The 21,920-nt window shown below is 41.3% G+C and overlaps 1 protein-coding gene across 5 annotated transcripts; it reads right to left on the minus strand.

The window, feature by feature from the left end:
* Window positions 1–1,002: 1,002 nt before the first annotated feature.
* Window positions 1,003–19,740, minus strand: mafgb (v-maf avian musculoaponeurotic fibrosarcoma oncogene homolog Gb). 5 transcript variants are annotated; one of them, XM_010744993.3, is made up of 3 exons: window positions 19,217–19,740; window positions 6,472–6,537; window positions 1,003–6,379 (listed from the first exon to the last, which is right to left on the minus strand). In XM_010744993.3, exons 2-3 carry the CDS (start codon window positions 6,505–6,507, stop codon window positions 5,894–5,896), a joined length of 522 nt encoding a protein of 173 aa, XP_010743295.1. In that variant the 5' UTR covers window positions 6,508–6,537; window positions 19,217–19,740; the 3' UTR covers window positions 1,003–5,893. The 5 variants fall into 5 exon arrangements, with proteins under 5 accessions (XP_010743295.1, XP_019115746.1, XP_027139543.1 ...); XM_019260201.2 differs by lacking the exon at window positions 19,217–19,740 and adding an exon at window positions 18,481–19,172; XM_027283742.1 differs by lacking the exon at window positions 19,217–19,740 and adding an exon at window positions 17,922–18,451.
* Between the last annotated feature and the right edge of the window lie 2,180 nt (window positions 19,741–21,920).

Here is a 21,920-nt window from a genome sequence, read left to right on the forward strand (position 1 = left end):
GGGTCAGGGTGCTGCTGTCGTGCATGTCGGCTGACTGGAAAGTCTCTGCTGCAATAAATGGTACTGAACCTTAATTAGTATCATTGGAAACACCTGTGTTTGTCTATTTCATGTCAAAGTGGCTGCTGTGCCCCAAAATTATTCATATTGGAAATATGTAGCTTTTATTCCAGGTTGTACTTTAAACTATGGTTTCCTCTCACTAATAATTGTTTCATTTTATTATTGATGTACTGTATATTACTGGGGTTAGCTTTGTTCATCTGAAACAAAAGCCTGCAGACTACAGCTGTTAGTACATCCCAAAAGACTGTTTTCACAGCAGAAAAAAAAGCACTGGTGAAAGACATATTTACATACACATTTCATAAATAATATCACATTTAAAATGCTGTCCATTCACTATTTTTAATACACATATTTTAAAACAGCAGACAGTGACTGAGTCGTCCTTTATATTTTCATGCATAGGAATGTGGACACTTTTTCTCGAGACTGCTGATTAATTGGATGCGATTAAAATCTGTAATACTTATCTGGGGAGGTACAGTAGTTTGTTTTATTCAGTGTATCTATACACTGATTTTGCTGATTTAGGTTGCCTTTCTCCTTCATATATATTCCTATATCTGCTTAAAATATTCTAGCATTAATATTTCATTTTACACTCAGCATCCTGTCAATAATAATAATAAACTATATATGTTAAAAACTATTTCTCAGCTCTGCACAAACAAGACGCACTGAAGCAGTTCCATTTCAAAACATGTTTATTGGTCATATACAAAATAAAGTAAGCTGTTTATCAACAAACATACAGTATATACATAAATAAATTAAAAGATGCATCAGACCGATGATGAAACAGTTAATTCCATGATTACCAATACCTTGTCATCATCACTTACGTATCTACAAATTGCAAAAAAAGTACAATAATTTAGTTGAAGATAAATACTTACAAAGACTGTCACATTTTAAGTATTTTCCCATAGAAAGTACTGTCATAGAATAATTTATTACACCCCATACAGAAATATTACAAAACACAGATTTTTCTATTACAAGGGCTTTTCTGAATAGGCTACGCCATATTCACACAAACTCACTACATCTCTATAGCTTTAAACTGACCATTATTATATACTTTTAGAAACACAAAATATATCCCAGCTCCCATTAGTAACTTGGCCGAATGCTCACCAGCAGACACGTGTGGTTTGATGGAGGAGGGGGTAAACAGGGGGGTTCAGGTGTAAGATACAAACAAAAAGCCAAAAAATAAAAGTAAGTGTGATCTGATACTTAAATTCTGGGTAAAACTGTTATGTTTCAGACTGAATGACTAACTGATAAGAGCAGGGGCAGCAGAGAGAATAAGAGAGAGCAGCAGATGGAAGGTGGGGTAACTTGGAAAGCAAAGCAAACATTATTATTGATTAAAACACCAAACAAACGATCAAAGGAATCCTTGGTTCATTTGCTCTCATCGATCGGCATTGGAGGTGGGTGAAAGGGCTTTTAGAGTCCGGTGGCGTGATTCACTAGACAAGAAAAACAACTGAATGACTACATACCGATTGGCCAAGCATCAAGATAAGAGTTAATGATTTCCATCTTCGAGAAAGAATTGGATGTTTTGAAGAACGGCATGAAGCCCGCTGAGTTAACTCTGACACTAAAAAGGGATAGGATAAGTGGAGTGGGACGTGGTTTTAAGTAAGACGAAGTTTTATCAGACATGTCTCCACCACTCCTTTCTGCCTCTGTAAATTATTTATATATGTGGTTTAGGAGCAGTCGCTCGAGTTTATGATGAAATGTCTTTCCATAAGGAGGTCATAACCCCTGTACAGACAGAAAATAAGGTCAGTGTTTCTAATAAGCTCTCAAATTCGGTTATGCAAATGTAAGAGCTTATAACCAAGTCAAGCTGCCCTGTCAGATGATCACAAAAGGTCACTATTGTCAGCTGATCATGCCTGCTGCCTGAAAATCAGAAAGAAATTACAATGTTTCACCTCATTTCGATCATCAGATACCTAACACCAACCCGACTATAACCAAATCAAGTCTGGAAGACAAACATATTCTTCAGTTCGACTGCAGGCTTTATGTGACAGCTATAGTATATTTTGCATTCAGTCTTTTCTCAATTGTAAATGGATAAAACATATTTTTGATTTGATGTTTTCACAGTTAATTGTTAAGCCACGTTGAAAAAGCAACACAGACTTAAACATAGACAAACTGGCGCTGGCATTTAGAACCGAGTATAAACTGCTAAACACTCTGTATATAAGCTCTTAAAACGTCGTCACATCACACCGTAACTGCAATTATACAAACAGACAATTTGACACAACGACTACGACAGCATCACCGCTCCTGTGTGGCAGGAGGTCTAATTTTGCCCTACACGGTTTGCATAATTAGAGATGTCTATTAGACAGCATGAACTATGTTAACACATTTATGTTTACACAGTATGTATCATTTTTAAACAAGAGGAGCATAAAAATACAGACTAGGTGGAAACATGTTGTTTTACAGTGGCACACACAGTACATACAGTTTGACAAGCACTGAGAAGTTTCATATTTTGCTTCAACTTGACACATCTTAGCAGAAATCGTGTTTCTTCCTATTTTATACCATCGTGCCAGCAAAAAAAACATCACTCAACAAGCGAAGACAGACGAGAAGTAACAGACTGACAGAAGAAATGTATATATAAAAAAAATCCAGTAAAAAAAAAAAACAATTGCATTTTGAAACAGGACATATTTTTTTTCAAATAAGAGCACATACATAAATATACTGGGTGCGATACCTAATATTTGCTTGTAGCTAGATACCATGGAGTCCTGTGATAATGTATCAGACATTTTCATTTGACATTTGTAGCGCTGATTTCACAGTTGACTGAACGTGCAAATGGTTATCAGTGTAAAAATAATGAATAAATAAGATTTTAAAACCTCAAACCCTTCCAATGCCTTTTGCTTATTGTTTGCCTATTTGAATTTTATTTTATATTAAAAGGACAGATGAAGACATGCCTTGCTTATCTTAATAACTGCACAGCAGTAGGCTAGCTAACCCCTTTTTCTTCACAGTGGAAAAGTAGTGGTGCGGGTAAAAGGCTGCATGTATGTACTGTTTTTTTTATTATTATTATTATTGTAAATTGTTTCTATTTCAGTAAATGACTCAATTTAAATCAGCGTTTCATTCCTTGAAAAAAAATAAAAAGTTTGAGGCAATTGTACTTTATAAGGTAAACCTAACTCTTTGACAGACAGACCATTAAATAGCAGGATACGTTTTTTCAGTTCATAAAACACCAAATACATAAATTGCTTCACTTTCCTGACACTTACAGGACAGTTCCAAAAACAAACAACAAAACAGAAACAACATTATATCTACATAACTATATAAAATGTACACAGCAAAAACAAGTACCTTTATCACACACTACAAAAATAACTAGGGGTGATGCAGCCATGTAGGCCCCATTGTTGAGTTTCACACCTGTTACCTCGCCAGATGACCTGAATACACAATATCATGAAGCTTGTGAGGTTAACCATAACATGTCCACGTCTCATCGGCCATTTTATCTACAATAACTAGCTTTGAACGCTGCGAGGAGGCAAAAATGGGTCTGCCGAAGTGAACTTAAAATGTACAAATCACAAGTGCAGTTTGGGAGCGGATAAACACACAATCTGACACGTCTGCAAGTGCTGGAGCCGAGTGATGGGGCCGGGAGGACAAAGATTTTATGATTAGAGAAAGAGTGCAGTTACCCACGGTGTCATCACCCGCTTCGGCCTGAAATCAAACAAGGATCAAAGTCATATCCATGAAAGACTGAACGTTATAGTTACCTCGTCACATACCTATACAGCACACCACACGCTAGTTCACAGTTACACACACGTGCCTAGTCACTAGAGAAAAAACAAAGCTATTCAGTAGTTAAGCCACTTTTGGTACAATTGCAAAATAGAGAGATACTGTATATCAATACCTTTCGTTACAAACAATGCAAAGATAATTGTCTTTATAAAATTCCAGACTCTACCATACATAGACAAAGATTCTTTGAGTATACAACACCACATATAACTACTTTTATGGTAAAACTCGAGTGAAGTGACATCCCATTTGTGTGACTGGAAATTCAGAGAAATATCTTCTAGCTAGCTGACTGCACTGTCAGTGATCACGTTTGCACATTTGCAAAGTGAGCTTTGTGGTTGAAAGGCAAGAGGAATGCAATGAAAATCACTTTGATTTGAAGAAAAAGATTTCACTGTGGGTGTAACAACCTAGATTTCAGAGTCGAATTCACACGTGAACCAACATAAAACATGACAAGATAAACCATTTCATTACCACGTCAAAAAACATAGTCTGCAAAGCAAACAGGGATGTTTTTGTTTTGTTTTTTTCTTTAAGTAAATAAACTGCCAAGTCACATAAATGGGTGTTATTAATATTATTATTAATCCTGATGGGAACTACACAGCTCATACAACAATGCACAGCGAGAGTTAAATGCTGCCACAACCTGATTCCTGATTGGTCAGTGTATCCCATTAAGCACAGGTATAAGCAAAGACCTGCATTGAATCTCCACAGTTCCTCATGTCCCCTTGACTTCTTCTTGAAGCATATCATTAGGAGACCAAGGCACTTGCCCTTCCAATTTTCTTGAATATACTCAAACAGACTTTATCTTAATTCAGTTCTGGTGTTCAAACGACCGTTTCCCTGAAAATCCCTACAAACCGAGATAAAGTCAGTAATCTCCTTTTCTCTAGTATGTTGTGTGTTTTTTTTGTTTGTTTGTTTTTTGGTAAATATCAATTGCCTTTTCCCCTCTCTTTCTGTTAGATCCAGGAAGTACTGTGTGTAATAACTGGAAACCAGTTGGAATTGAAAATGGAAGGATAGAGAAAGAAGAGATAGAGAGAGAGAGAGAGAGAGAGAGAGAGAGAGAGAGAGAGTAGGACATAGAAAGTGAAGAGACCGTACAAAAAATACAGCTAACTAAATATAGCAATACCAAAACGAACACGCGCCACAGAATTTCACAGAATTCCTGATATATAACAATTGACACACAGAGAATACACTTTGGACCTCATGTGAATGACAACACAGTACAAAACAGTAGAAATACAGTTACCACCATTGTGTAATATATAGTTTTCTATAATACTTTTCTGAAAAAGTTCTTGGCTGGGTGGAGCAAGATGGGGACTTCTCTGCAGGTCACATGAAATCTTATTGTGTATTCTTTTGGAGCTCAGGGACCCAGTATTGTTTGTGTCAATCCAATCCAATGACTTTCCTGTAACTAACACGTTAATACCGTCTTATATTTTTGTTGATGTAGCGAACTTAAATGTTAATGACCACTTCAAATCTAGTGTGCAAATGTGTGATGGGATTTTTATGCACTTACAGATATCTAGAGATCTACCAGCAGTAAAACTCACTTGACTGACTTAAACGGCAACTGAACAAAATTGGATGATTTTTCCAAAGTGTTTATGTTTTTTGATTTTTTTTTTACCCCCCTGTCCTGGAACAAAACTAATCTCAAATTCTTTGACTTTCAGTGACCCTGTCCTGTGCTGTGCTAAATGATCATGCGCTGACCAAAGGCTGTCTTTATAGTCTCAATGAACTTCCTCTGCTTCCATCCTTTCCTTCACCTGCACTGATCTGAGACAGGTGACGGGAACAGGCTGAGGCGATGTGATCGAGACTGCCCAGCTGTTTGAAGTCAGTGCAGGTGGAGGAGAGGTGGTTGGCAGAGAAGAAGAATTACTCTGCTGCAGCTCTACTCCACCCTCATCTATCTTTCCCTCCCTCAAGACCGTGCGTCTGTTTTTGACTTCACTATTGTAATCACGCTCGTCGCTGTTGCCACCTTCCCCGGTATGAGTGGACCAATGACTGATGATGGCACCCCTCCCCCGCCTCCTCCTCCTCCAGCCCTAACCCCGACCCCGACAGTGGGGCTCCGTGCCACAGTCCTGGCGAACGTCTGTAACGCCTCGTACTTAGACCTCAGAGCGTCCAGCTCAACGCGCATCGAAGCATTCTCATTGGCCAGTTTGTCCACCTCCTGCTGCAGCTGGGCCTTCTGCTTCTCCAGCTCCTCCTTCTGGGTGACCCGCTTCACCCGACAGCTGGCGGCGTAGCCCCGGTTCTTCAGGGTGCGCCGCCGTTGTTTCAATTGCAGGATCTCCTCTTTGGAGAGCCCTCGGAGGTGCTGGTTCAGCTCCCTCACTGACATGGTCACCAGCTCCTCGTCTGTGAGGCTGGTGCCATTCTCCCCCGGCTCACGCTTCACCTGGAGGAAGCAGGATGGAGAAGGGGGAGTGAGGCAGAGATCGAACACATCAAACACAGAGAATTCAGTGTAAAACATGCTCTCTCTCTTACCTTCAAGGCTTTATTTCCTTTGTTAGTCGTCGTCATGCCACAAGAGCCTTGCTCTTCTGAACAGACCTGCGGAGGCGCAAGAGAGTGAAAAACATGAGTAAAGAAATATTAAAAGCAGCTGAAGTGGAGCGTGAAGCCAGTTAAGAGTAAGAGCATTAAAAAAAAAAAAAAGACCATCGCTGTGTTTTAATAATAAAATCAATATAAATATACAGTGTGTCTATACCCACCTGGACCAGTGGAGACCTACCAAAATCAATTCTGGAGCACTGTTGTGTGAGCATGTTGAAGTATTATGCATCTGTATCAAAGTGCATGAGTGAAAGTGACAAACAAACTTTTCATAGAATTTCCCTGACTTCCTGTTTCCTGGTGGTTACACCGACAGTGCCCACTACCTTTGTGTTGTTGAGCTCTTATTGGTTGGCTTTAGGCCAATAGGAATGAAATGAATGTGAAAGAAGAGGAAGTGGTAAAATTTGTTGGAAGGACTCCAGGGGAAAACCAACTGTAAGAGCCCCAACACACACACGCACACACACACGCACGCACACACACATGCACGCAAACACACACACGCGCACGCACGCAAACACACACGCACGCACGCAAACACACACACGCGCACGCAAACACACACGCATGCACGCAAACACACACGCACGCACGCACGCACGCAACTTAACCAAGACTGTAGCATAGAAAATGGAGAGAAGTAAATAAACAGATATAGACCTACTGGGGATAAAAAATGAAAGCAAACTAAATCAAGTGATGTAGATGCATTTGTACCGAAGTGGAAACAAGAGACAAAAGATGGAGACATAACCGTGTGAATCAGAAGTCAACAAAGAGCGAGCCTGGAAGTGCAAAAGATGAGATCAGTCCTTAGAGCGCACAGCTCCACAGATGAGCATCTCTCAATGAGATGCTTTGTATGGTGCGTTGCTCTGACTCTCATCTCTCAGACCTGTGTGTGCATGTGTGTGTGTGTGTGTGTGTGTGTGTGTGTGTGTGTGTGTTCGATAAAGCGTGGCTATTGTTGCTGCTGCTGAGCGATCATCATGAGACCAGTCATGATGACTCAGCAGATTCCTGATCTCACCCCTCTCTCTCTCTCTCTCTCTCTATCTCCTCTACTGCCGCGCAAATTTCAGCTTTCTTCTGTCACTTTTCATCCCTCCCTCTTTGTTTTTACACCCTCTAACTCCCAAAAGGTGAGGGTTTGCCCAGAATACAGCTGCAGGCTGAGGAAAGCACCCAGGGTACGAGGTCAGCGACAGGACGTGCTTGCATGTGATTGGCTTTCTAACGGACAGTGAAATACAGTTGTCCCACACCTGATACTGCTGAATCAGAAGTTCAGTTAAACCAATTTGCTGATTAAAGGCAGCCTGTTGTCTTCCTGTGTGTATATATGCTCTATCACAGGGTCAGTTTAGAACAGTAAGAGGCAGATCTGGATGTAAGTTATATTTCTTCAGTCATTCACAAGTTGGGTTATTTAAAAGGCTCCCCAGTTTTAGGAACTGATAACCATTTACATATGAGGCAACGCGTCTGTTCTCGTTTCATTCTTACTCTTTTCTGTCAAAAGGCCCGGCTCTGAGCACGCCAGCGAGCCTCCCCGACAATGCACCTCTGCCTGACTGTCTGTGAGGGTTTGCGCGAGCGTTTGTGCATGCGCTTGCCACAAATCCTACGGTTATAAATAGGTGTAGATCAAAGAAAAAGGTATGCTACAAGCACGTTCAAGGAATCGTGCATGCACATCAAGCACGCAGCAACTCAAAACTCTCACAAATTCAACGAAATGACGAAGAGAATAGGAAACGGAGCGATGATGGAGCAACGCTTTACTCAAAGCATCTTCTCAATAAACAAATGTCTTCCACCCTGGTGTACCACTGCAGTCATGTGTTTTGTTGGGATGCAGCCTCCCGCAGCTGGAGGTGCATCATCGCACAATAGATGGATCAAAGACATGAAGACTGAGGGTGGCTGTTGGGGGTGGGGGCGGTGAAGAGAGAGGGAGAGAGAGGAAAAACAGAGGGGGCAACAAGGAGGCTGTTTTCCTGCCAGGCACTGGTTTATTTCCCCTGTGCCCAAAACCTCAACCCCCTCCCCCTCAACCCCATCTACATACAAACAAAAAGCATGCTGGCAATACACACACACACACACTGCCTGTTCGCCATGCCAGTGGGGCACAATAAAAACACACACGTAAAACGGTCGGCTGCAAGTACACAAACACACAGATGTAGTTATGTTTAAAGTGCTAAACAATGCACGATGCGTGTGGAAATTGAACATACTGTGCGTGCATGGATCAAAGGTTTTATTCCATACTTGACAACACACAATTAAAAGGATGTGTTGTTTAAAAGCAACTAGAAAATGGAAGTGCAGCAGGTGCACAAAATGTACTTTCAGATACAGCACGCTCTGTAATCATTTTTGGTTTCTGCAAATGTTTTAGTTTTTAGACATTATGACTTATTTTCAATGCCATGCCCTTTGCAGCGATGCTCATTGATCAATGTCTGTGGTTTGTAAATTTTGTTCAAGGTTGAGAAACATATCTGATCATGAGCTAAGTAGTTACACTGATGAGTTAAGAAAGGGATGAAATCTATGATCATCATATATGATATATAATGATAATGATTACTTTCATTATCGATAAATCTGCCAATTATTAGAGCATCCTTCTAGCCAAATTGTTAAGACGCATGAACGCAATGTCCGCGGCCCCATCTCCTGTCTAATAAAGGCTTAAAAGATCTGCCGATTATTGTTTAAATTAAAAGATGAATCATCTAAAATTTTGTGAAAAATGCCCATCTCAACATCACAGTTACCTCCTCAAATTGCTTGTGAAAGATATTATATTTATGATATTGAGTTCACTATCACAGAAGACATTTGGGGAGTTACAACCAATTAATGTTCATATTTTTTGCTTTTGCCTGACTAATTGTTTAAGCTCTAATCAGTGCACATCTACTTTATTATCATAGTCATTATAGCTAGAGTAGTGGTAGTATTGGTGTTTAGGAGATGGGCAGCATATTAAGTTTGGGGTCTATTTGGCCAAGGTCAGACAACAAACCTGACCTACACAGCATTTAACTGTAATAAACTAGTTTGTGTGTGTGCGTGTGTTCAGGCCATGTGTAAGTCACCCAGGTTAAAGATCATGCTGAGCAAAGGCATCGCCATTCATCTTGGGCATACACACCCAGACACGTGCACTTGAACACACACACACGCACAGAAACACAAAGTGCCAGAGGTGTCCTTCCTATAATGCTTGCGGGGTGGTCGCTGCGGTGTGGTCAATGCCACAGTCACTGTTGCTACAACAGACAGCTTTTTTGCTGTGGCAGGCTGTATTTTTATGGAGCAACCAAAAGAACGCTGACAACTCAAGAGCAGAGCTGCTTACGGTTACAGTGGAGAGACAACACACACACACACACACACACACACACACACACACAGGACAGGACATGGGGACAGGGATGGAAGAAGAGGTGAGACGTGACGGAGATGAATAAAATATGGCTAGAAGAGAAGAAAAGATAAGACAGTGAGGATAAAAGAGGGTGAGGAGTTTGTAGGATAGCAAGGTGAAGACAGACTAGGTAAGAAAAGAAGGAGGGGGATGAAGGGGGGGGGGGGCTGAAAGAATGCTGACGTCTCCAGAGCTGATTAGCGTTACAGCGGAGACATCACACCCACAACCGAGAAAAATGCTGAGTATGGAGAGAGGACGATGGGGGGGTGGGGGGGTGCAAATGACAAGGGAGAAAGAAGAGAGGAAAAAGAGAGAGGCAAGTGTGCGTAGGGAGGAGGAGGAGGGAGGAAGAAACGGCGATGAGGAGGAACAGGGACGGAGGGGAGGTGTGCAGAGAGGGGGGTGGGAAAGCGTTTGGGTGAAAATGCATCCTCAACACATTTGTAAGAGCTTAGCTGTTGGGTATGAAGGAGGGAGAGAGAGAGAAAAAAGAGAGAGCGGGGGAGAGAGAGAGAGAGAGAGGACCAGGGAGGGAGGAATGGATGGAGGGGGATTGGGGTAGAAAAAAAAAACCCTGAACTCAGCAACGACCACGACTAAAACCTCCAATTAGAAAAGTTCTGAAGCTGATCCAGTGCAATGAAACTACTGCTGACCACCTCTCTCCCCCCAGACCTTCTGCTCTCTGTCACACACACACACACACACACACACACACACACACTCACACACACACACACACAGAAAAAATCCTTACATCCTGTCTTGTTGACAAATCAAGTCCTGGAAAAAGGATGAAAACTAGAGTAATGGCGGGGCAGGAGGTGAACACAGCGATCATGGAGCTTATAAAGATTAAAGAGCACAAGAAACTGCACAAGATGTACAGCATGACTCTTTTCTCTTCATGTAGTGCAGACGAGCAGGATGATGTGTGTGTGTGTGTGTGTGTAGCTGGCTTCAGACAGAGCTCTAATTAATCTTGTTTGAGAGAACCTTTTGCTCCAGCCACTACTGCCGCACAGAGACGAATTTCTTAGAAAGAGACTTCCTACTTTCCTAAAGCTGATGGCATACACACACACACACACAGGAAAATAAACCGCCAGATTAAGAGCTTCAAAAATGACCTGGGGGCTGCTGTGTGTGGGTGTACATGAGCATAAACAAACCGGCATATAGGGGATGATCAAGAATAGATTGTAAGAGCCACAAGTCATTTGTGATGCAGTGGCAAGTCTTGTCTTTATTGAATAATCCCAACATAACAACTGCCTTAACTGCGCCTCCTCCCTCAGGCAACTCTCTGAGCAATAATGGAGAACACAAAGGATGGCAGCCGAGCGAGGCAGTGAAGACACACTGTAAGATGCAGAGAGGACGTGATAGAAAGACAGAAAGAGAGCAAAGGGAAAAAAAATGTAAGGAGCATGAATTAAAACCTCAGAGTGCCACAAAACTCAGCTCCTGGCTGCAGTCCACCTTTTTTAAAGAAAGAGGGGGCACTGCTCGTGCTCATTGATCTGGTGCGGGCCGAGGGTGTTGAGGGAGTTGGTAAATAATTAACGACGAGCACTGTGTGGAGGCTAATTGAGAATTAGGAATCAGATCGGCGATAATGGCAACCTGTGTATCGAGAGGGGGCAGGCTCACAGCGGAGGGAGAGAGAGGGGGTGAGGAGCTGAAGACAGAGGGGGAGAAAAGACACCAGTTTGAACCGTGTGTGTGTGTGTGTGTGGAGAAAGAAGGAAGCTATTAACTGGGAGGTATGCAGAGCGTGAAATAAGCATGATAACACAGACAGACAGACAGACAGAGAGTGGAGCAGAGGAGATGGAGAAAACACAGGGAAAGTAAAGGAGAGCAAGAGTGTGGCCCCTCATATACATATGATAATATATGTGGAGATAGAAGAGCGATCACTTTCGCACTTTTCTCAGAGTTCAAAAAGGGTATTTTGTGTGTGTGTGTGTGTGTGCACGCGCTGGTTAAGTGTGCGCGAGACAGTGTTTGTGCAAGTGTGTTATTAAAGGCGAGAAAAAGTCCTGGCGTCGACACGTTTTTCCCATTCCAGGTAGTAAGTCGGAGTGTGATGACAAATTTCCCAACACAAGCAAAAAAACTGCACTGTCAGGCAATTGAGCTCTGGCTCCTTTTTTTTTTTCATAAGTGCTTCTTTTTTTTTTTTTTTTTAAAGAGGAGAGAAAGCATGTACCGTAGGTTAAGCTGGTTCTCTCTTTGTGTGTGAATAACAAACAGAGGGGTGTGAGGGAGACAGCGATAAGTTAAACGACATGTTAGGTTTACTTCCCTCATGATGCTTTACATCGCTGCTCAGCAATACTAATGTGAGAGAAAGTTTCTGCGCGGCTGTATTAATCAGTCACATAATGAAGAAATATCATCAGGTCTGAGCAAATCAAAGTCACAGATCACGCCGATGTGATCAGATCATTTTTATCTCTTTTATATGTTATATTTGCGCTATTGAGGAACCTCTCATGTGTCAAATAAGGTCTGTGATGTAGCTCTCTGTCTCTTGTGTATATAAACTGTTTTTTGAAGAGTGGCAAAGCTAAAATGAAAGATGCTTTTTGTTCGAAATAGATGTATATAGGTCGATGGTATCTCAACGTTACCTTTTTCTGTTTATGTTTGCAACTTGTGTCTACATTTTCATCATTTGAATTGCTTCATTGAGCAAAAAACTAATTTTCAAATCAGATTTTGGGTTCATGATGTTGCATCAGTATGTCAAAGTGAAAAAAATATTGTCAGATTTTATAGGGGATGTTGTGCCAAAAAAAGAAAGATACCAAACATCAGCATGGTAAACATGTTTTCATATGTTAATAAAGAAAAAATCGAAACTTTTCAAAACGGCCCAAACAGCCCAAGATTTCAAAGGGTTAAGATCAGAGATGAACAAAGGGGTGTGTGTTTGCAGCTCATACAGGGACATTCCTAGTGACCATTTCAAGGTTTCCCAGTTGCCATCACTCATTTAAGATGGTATGACAGGCATTGTGGCTCACCCAAATACACACACACAGGGCCATAGTATGCAATATGTGCATAGTCTACTGTTGTCATGATGTGTTTGTCTTTCCTTCCTATTGAGTCGAGTGTTTAGTGCAGTCTGCTGCTATGCATCAAACATCAAGAATCTAACAAGACATGTTCTAGTTACACATAAGGGTTTTCACTTTCAAATAAGTTGTTCTTCTTCAAAAAAAAGCAGAAGAAAGGAAAGTTACAAAGTTTATCCAAATAAAAGTTTTGTTTTCCTCATCTCCGAGGCTTCCTCTAAAGAAACCGGCTGACTTCAATGTTGTAGATGTTCTATGTAGATGTAGTTTCCAGAAGTCAAAATGAAACTCATTAACTCGACATTGAGATTGTATATTAAACAAATCCATTTTCCATCGTCCAGTTTTGCCAGCTTTAGAGCTGAAGTCATTGATTGATTAATCGATTAGTCAAACAGAAAATGAACTGTCAGTGATTCTGAATAATAGTTTAAGTTATTTTTTTAAGCAAAAAGCCAAAAAAATAAAATAAAATCACTGCTTTCAGCTTCTTTAATGTGACTTTTTTCAGACTTTCATAGCCTCCTATGATATTAAATTGAACGTCTTTGGGTTTTGGACAAACGACTGTCGATAAAATAAAAAAGTAGTCAGCAGAGGATAAGGGTAATCATTATTTGCAGCCAGAGTCAACTTTGTCTACAAAGGTCAAACTGACACAGAGGATGAGTAAAAAGACGAGATATGTTTGTTATCAACACTAGAACACTAAAAAAAGAATCAGCATCCAGAGAAGATCAACAATTAACAAGTGTAATAGTTAAGACCATGTTTTTCAGAGCAGCGCTGTGCAGTTTTCAAACTCTGAGAATGAGGAAATTAAAACTGGGTGGAGAAACTGTTGCTGCGTGAAAAGAATTTAACGCCACAGGTGAAGGCAAAGAGCTGGTGCCACATTTAAGACACACATATATCTTTGTTCCTTCTCTTTGCTCTTTGGCATTGCTCCACACTGTGTCTGTGTGTGTCTGTGTGTGTGTTTTTATTTAAGAGGTTCAGAAATTCATACCATCATACATTTCTGGGATCGTCACACTGCAGTTAGAAAATGCGGCAATTTGGCGCATAGAGATGATGCAACTGGTAGACAACCACCGGTACGGATACTGCTGTTACCAGGGCCTTGCATCTCCACAGCTACAGTCTCAATATCTCAACACTGAATGCAAAACAAAATCGCTGCTATGCTATGGAGAGAGTGTGTGTCTATTTGTGTGTGTGGGAATGAATAGCCGTCTTAAAAAGCTCCAAAATAAACCCAAAGGTCCTCTGGGAGGGGGAGGGGGGACTTGAGAACTTGACTCAAAGAGTGCTGATCACAGAGTGATTATTGATACAGAGAGTCGTCTTTGTAATATTGCTGTTTGGACACACCGCAGCCGTTTCAGGACAGGAGGTTCGATCAGTAATTTGAGCCACTTAAACTGAACTTCAACTCCTTTCCCGTTTTGTATCCTTTCGACTTCTTGTGCGTGCTGTAATGGGATTTCATACATTTGTGGGTTCTCAGGGAGGTTATGTAAATAAAGAGTGAAAACACTTGTGGAGGGAGGGTATATTTAACACACACACACACACACACACACACACACACACACACACAAAGTCAAAAGAACACAAGGACAAGCAGCACACTCACGCGGAAGCAGGAAAAACAGTGGAGCACAGCAATGATTATGCACCAGATCTGCTTACACCATATTTCATCATTACTGTGGAGAAAAAACACTCAACTATTGATCTGCCCCACTGCTTCCTTTTCTCTCTGCCTCTCTCTCTCTCTCTCTCTCTCTCTCTCCCCCACTCTCCGATTCCGTCTTTTATTCCTGCTTTTACTTTGCTCTTTTTACTTCTGTCTCACTCTCAGAAAATTTGCAAGCATAACAAGACTTTTGTGAAAATGGATCGCAGTAGTAAACAAGATCATAAAACACACAGGCTCGACTTTGAAATTATCTCCACAAACACCAAATTCTCTCTCTCTCTCACACACACACACACACCACAACACACACCAACACACAGGCGGTGGACACAATATTGTGAACACCTGCGCAATCTAATGCAATCCAGTGCTATAACCCTGCAATAAATGCTGCCTTTGTGGAGCTCCTTCTTTAATGCAATCCCAGGGTGAGGATGGATAAAGAAACAATACAAAAGGAACGTGTTACAATATATTGCTTTGCATTAAGACCAAAACATCATCAACCACCACCTCAGAACTATACACTGGAATGAACACCTCTCTGACAGATAAGGTCGAGTATTGGACCTTAATGACTTGTTGGTACCATGTGATTTCTTTAGATATTTTTAAAATATTTTTGCAGAAAAACCTTTTTTTATTACTCACGTAAGCTGTTGAGTAAAATATTGTTTAGTACCCGTTTTTGTATCAGTGCTAAAATCAAGTTATATTATTGGCACCGGTATCAAAAAAGTGACAATACTCACCCCCGCTGGCTGCCAGTTAGACATACGTTGAACATTGTTAACTTCTCATGGACAACATTTATGACAGGTCTATGGTATGTTATTAGAAGTGTCCACACTTTGCACACATCTAATAAAACTAGAGCTGAAACAAACAGGAAAACAATCCTGCCTCCTAAATGAGAGGATTTGCTGCTTCTAACTGAATATTTCTGGACTTTTTTAACTTAAACAAAAAAAACAACATATGTAGACATTTTTTGAAGTTTCATAGACTAAACGATAAAAAAAGAATTTCGATGATGAACACAGTAATTTGTTGCAGACCAAAGTAAGACACAAACGTTTTTAAGACAATACATGGTTGCAACTCCTCAATGATCGATTGGCCCAAATGCAAAAAACAAAGAGAAAAATGTCCATCACAATTTCCTAAAGATCACACTGAAATATTTAGTTATATTTTAGTATATGAGAGAGAAAAAAACAAAACAGAAAATGTTCACATTTGAGAAGCTGGAACCACTGATTTTTTTTTAAGCGTTTTTGCAGATAAATAAATAATAATAATTAATTTTCTATTTGACTAATCAGTTAATCAACTAACTAATAGTGTCAGCTCTCAGCACGGGTCCATCTCTTCCTTCCAGAAAAATAAACACTTGTCAGAAGCCGCTGTCCCACCCGTCCTTCTTCACACACCAAAAGGTTTTTACACAGTGTTACATCAACTTGACCCCTGTGCACGCAGAGAATCAAAGAAGTTTATATGATTGCTCGCACACAAACACGCACACACACACACACACACACACTCCTCATTAGTTAAAAGAGAAGAAGAAGAAGCTTCAGGTCAAATATTGTTCAGGAGTCAACTGACAAGTGCAAAATGTTGTAATGGCTAACTGATAGTAAAATCATTTCCCATTGCTACATCTTCTTTCTCTCATCTTGCAAGTGCAGCTAACACACACACACACACACACAGTTTTTAACCTTGGTGCTTACACACACACACACAAAGCCCCTAGAGCAACCAGATCTGAGCATCTTATAGGTGTTTTATATCTTTTGCTCTCCCACATGTGCACGCACACACACACACACACACACACACACACACACACACACACACATTCACACACATGCACACGACAAGGCAAAGAAACTAGCTGTGGTAAGTAACAAGTGAAAACGCCATCTGTCAAGCGAGAGCGCATTTGCTTCGCCTCAGCATTTTCAGGGGAATGCCTTGAAGACAAAAAGGTCCTTGTTCTCAATCTCTGCGCAAATCCCATCTCTCATTCTTCCTCCCTCTTCCTTCATCCCCCCTTGCTCCGCGCGCCTTGCCGCTCCGCCGCCATCAGCAAAGTTGCACACATAAGCATTGGTCAGCGTTCAATTACCGTGAACACCAGGGAAGGATGGGGAAAGTACTTGACAGAGAAATGCACTTCAAGCACTGATTAAATACTGATACCAAGTATAAAAAGTTTAGCCCCTTGGTTTTGTGTGTGTGTGTGTGTGTGTTGTATGTGTGTGTGCGTACATGCAATGAGAAAAGGAAATGGGAAAAGCAAGTGTGTGTGTGTGTGTGAGAGAGAGAAAGACAGTAAGGGGGGTTGGTGGGTGCTCTTCTCTCCAATACTGATACAACTGTTTCATCATTATGACCCTCTATTACAGTACTTGCCAACTTGCTTACTACATACTTTTGATACACTCGGCAGAGTGCTGACTCTAACTAAAGCTGCTGATATGGAGTCATTAGGGGGTGAAGTTTCTGTTTTTCTTGAGCCCACAGAGCTTCCCTATTACTCTTCAGTGTTTAAGAGTTGCAATGCTCATAGGTTGGCACCAGGCAGCAGATAATGGCCCCCCATCTATGATCAATCAGAGGGTATTCTGTTGCAAAAGCATTAAGCGTTCATGGAGGGTGCTTTTCTTTTTTTAGCACAAAGTGTGTGTGTGTGTGTGTGTGTGTCTTCATGAGCAAATCAATGCTCAACATGGGGGATGTGTTCTCCTTCTCCGGCTTTTGTTTTTGTCCAAATATATGTCACGCTTTTGCTGAGTGAGGTCACTGCGAGGTATCAAGTGCAAGCATGTGTCATGACATGACAACAACAAAATAACGTACAGCATGACATTTGTCTGAACATGTTATGTACATCTATGACCGCAAATCTCACTTTGGAAAAAGATGAGCAAATTTAGCACCGATGACATTTCAAAAAAAAACAGCCCACACGAGCTCTAATTATCCCATAAACACGTCAACATCCACTACATGACCGGGCCTATGTGTTTCACAGCCAAGCGTCCCCCTCCCCTCTCCCCCCCCCCCCCTCATCCACTCCAACATAAACCTCGCTCTTCCTTCCTTCCCTCGCGCTCCAGACCTTTGTCCGCCCGCCGCCGGTGCCATGTTGCCATGGCTCCCTCATGCCTCCGCTCTGCTCGCGCAAACGGTTGAGAAATAACAACGTTGTGATGAATCAGCATCTCTGCCCGCGAGCACCAGCCGGTGAACAAGCAGGCACGCGAGGAAGGCGGGGAGAGGAGAAGAAGAAGAAGTAGACTTGTTTTCTCCGTTTAAACCGGCAGCACCAGTCACTTCTTTAACGTTATCGGTGTGTGTGTGAACAGATACATGAAGTGAAGGCCTGTCGGGAGGAACACAAAGCAAATGTCAAAACAGTGGCTCAGTCACCGCTGCTCACCCGCACTTTGCAGCTAAAGCCGCCGAGGAGACAGTTACAAACACACCCCGGTGACAGCCCGCCGCCGCCGCCGTGCATTGTTCTGCTTTTATTCACTACATGTGTCACTTATGTCACCGAGCCGAGCGGCGAGTGAACAAAATGTCACCCCGCTCCCCGCCTCCTGCAACCAAGAGTCAAGTTAAAGCGAAATAAAAACACCCAGCTTCACTAACGAACAGCTGACTGGCCATCTTACCTGTGAAGAGGCAAACAGACGAGTGAATTAGTGAAGCGACAGCGGGGTGGCTTCCTGTCTGTGTCCACCGCTGCTGCCGCTTCAGCACCCCGGAGAGAGAGAGAGAGGACAGCTAGCGTTGTTGTCGAAAGGTTTCTGCCGTCCTAAGTTGTTACTCCACGTTAATGTTTCCCTCCTGGCTCTTCTTACTTTCACAGTATCTAAATATCTAGATATGTAGCTGCCACAACACAAGGGAATCCCCGACCGTACCAACCGCACAGAGAGAGAGAGAGAGAGAGCCGCTCTCGGACTCCCCGCTCGGCTTTCTAATTCCGACACATGGCTCCTTTTTTTTTTTTTTGACAGCCGTACACAGCGTACACCCCCCTTTGTCTGTGTTATTGTGAAAGCGCCGGTCGGGCGAGTGGCCGAGCCGGTCTCCGAAGAGCATGTTCTGGGTCTGGACGACGACTGGATCGTGATGATTCAGCACTACCAGCCCGGTGCCCTTTAAACGGCGGCGAGTCCGGCTGACCGGGACAGCGCAGCGGCAGCGCACGCCGGGACAGAGCGGCAACAGCCCGCGCTGTGACGGCATGGCAGCGGCGGCGGCGGCGGCGGCAGCGGTCGCCGTGCACACTCAGCAAAAACAACACCTCTATATTCAGCACTTTTTTTTTTCTTTTTTAGAAAAAAACAAACAAACAAACAAAAAAGCACATTTCAGTTTTAATTTCGATAAAAGCTGACTCACCAGAAGTCAAACCGGCGCCTTTCGCCCACCGCACCACCGAAGGTTTGGGGTTCGCCGATGGTTGGTCGGAGAGAGACAGCTGGAGAGAAATGTGTGTGTTTTTTTTCCGCTCACGCCTTCTCGCGGCTCTCTCTAGATATATCCACTCCTTCCTCGCTTGTTTTAGTCTATGGTCGGAGGCGCCAGACGTCAAATGATGTTTGGATCACATGGTTTCATTCATGAAGGATCAACGCAACCCGCATTTAAAGAGACATGAGACACTACTACTGTGTGATGGACTGTTGTAACGAGAGTCAGTGTGTGACAAGACAGCCCCTCCTCCATGCAAATGTCTAAACTTAGAGCTAACATTTGAAGTCCTGTTCGGCTCCAACAATAGTGCAGAGTGAGGGAATAAAAGAGAAATCATTTGATGCTGCCATTCTTATTGATTTCCATCAGCATTTATACATTTTATGTTACATATGACGCCAGATTTGAAGATTATGATGTCTGCATTATTCCCACATTGGACTTTTTTGTGTGTGATTGCATACAAATAAACCGTCCTACATGCTATTTAAAAGTATAAAAACTAAATGTGTGCATTGAATAGAGATACTGTAACACACCTAGTGAACACATGTATCAACACAGAAATAAATATGTATAATATATAAATATTAATTACAGAAATTAATACAATTATATTACAGAAAACATCTCACAGTAGATTCATATCATAATGCAGTATATCAAATGAGTTCCAGACTCATACATTTTTAGAATTTTGATTAAAAAAATACATCTAAATATTGACCATTAATATTGAGAACTTTTGTATATATTGCCAGATATAATATTTAACAGTAGGACGCTGGGCTGATTAATGTCTTTTTATATGATTAATATAAAAAAAAATTTTTTAATTTTAAATCTGAGTGACTCATTTTGCAGCCATCACAAGTTTGTAATTTTTTTTTCTTGGCTTCGTTGCCCACTTTTCCCAATCTGTTTTAAATTCAGAAGCTGAAATATTGAATAAAACAAACGGTGCCATAAACCTCTATAAACTGGTCATACACATCCATAACATCATATCCATCCTCGATTACAGTACAATTTAAAAACAAAACTATTAAGACTGACATACAGTAGTTTATCAATACTCCATTTCCATTTACGAGGAACTAATGACTTTCGATACAAGACAAGAATGCACTCAAGCAATATTAGCAGCCTATTTCCAGATAATGCTTCTCCGTTTATTAAAAAAAATAAAAAATAAAAAAAATAGACCGTATTACATATTCAGAGACTAATGCCTCAGCTTGGGTTTTCACAGGTCTTTAAGAAATCTCTGCCAGGCTGCTGAAAGTCATGATATATTTTGAAATATTACTTAGATATGGAGGTTTTTTTAAAGATTTCTCGTATTTAGCCTAAATGTAATCATGCAGCCCGTTAAGTCATTGTAGGGAGAGATTCAAAATTGTGTTTTTGGGATCTACTAGCATTTTTTTTAATTGTCAGCAAAGACTTAATTAGAGAAGATGTGTTATTGTACAGGGAGCCACACATGTACACGTGAATGCAAGCTCCTGAGGAGTGGTAACACCCTGTATACAGAGGAAATACATCAAGTATAAACACTCAATATACTGGTAGCTTGTAGGCAGTGTTGGAAAGTAACTACATTTACTCATACTAAAGTACAATTTTGAGGTACTTTTACTTTTATTTTATGCTAGTTTACCTTAATTTACTATTTTTGAGCACTTTGAGTACTTTAATTTTATGCTACATTATACTTTTACTCTACATTTTAGATAAAGACAGTGTACCTTTTATTAAACTACACTGTTATGAGTAAATATAAATCTTCTTATACAGGAAACTGCTGACTACATACGTTAAAATCCTATGTTCTCATTATTTTATGTTTAAGCATCATCCAATAAAATAACGTATAATCAATAATACAGTAACACTTTGACAGGGGCGAGTCTGTAAAACAACTTAATTTACTTTGGATATTTCAGTATAGTATGCCGATGATGATACTTACACATTTACTTTAAATGGAGTATCTTTACATACTTGTACTGCTGCTTTTACTTGAATAAAAAGATCTGAATATTTGTTCCACCATTGCTCAGAAGACAGATAATATTCACCCACTCCTCCACACCTCTGTGCCCGTCTGATTCCCAGATAGGCATTAATAGGCCAGAGATGTGTCTGCAGGAATCCTCTGTTCATTTGTACATTGCAAGTTGGCATGAGAGGGAAGCCCATACTGCAGATTCACTGACTATGTGGCACCTGTCAGAGCTTTCTCTTTCTGTGACTTTCACCAGAAAGCTGCACCAAGCTGATACCGTATCAGCCCAGAGATCACACTTGTGCATGGCACTCACACAAACACACATAGACAGTGACAACACACTGGTGCACAAACTGTGAATATGGAAGACGGACTGCTCATACACGTCTCTTTGCAAGCAAGTTTTTCATTTTAGAGAGGATTAGTTGGATGTTTGGCGGTGGTGGTGATGGAGGACAGAAAAAGCCTTTCCATCTATTCACTCATCTTGGTTTCTGGCACTCCTCCTGGCCTTGATACGATATGCAAACAACCATGTTCTTGCAAAGGTCAGTGATTACATTGATTGAATGGAGATGACAGGTAGCATCTGGCCTACCTGTGGATAGAAATCCC

This window comes from Larimichthys crocea, chromosome X (assembly GCF_000972845.2).
Source record: "Larimichthys crocea isolate SSNF chromosome X, L_crocea_2.0, whole genome shotgun sequence".
NCBI classification, from domain to species: domain Eukaryota; kingdom Metazoa; phylum Chordata; class Actinopteri; family Sciaenidae; genus Larimichthys; species Larimichthys crocea.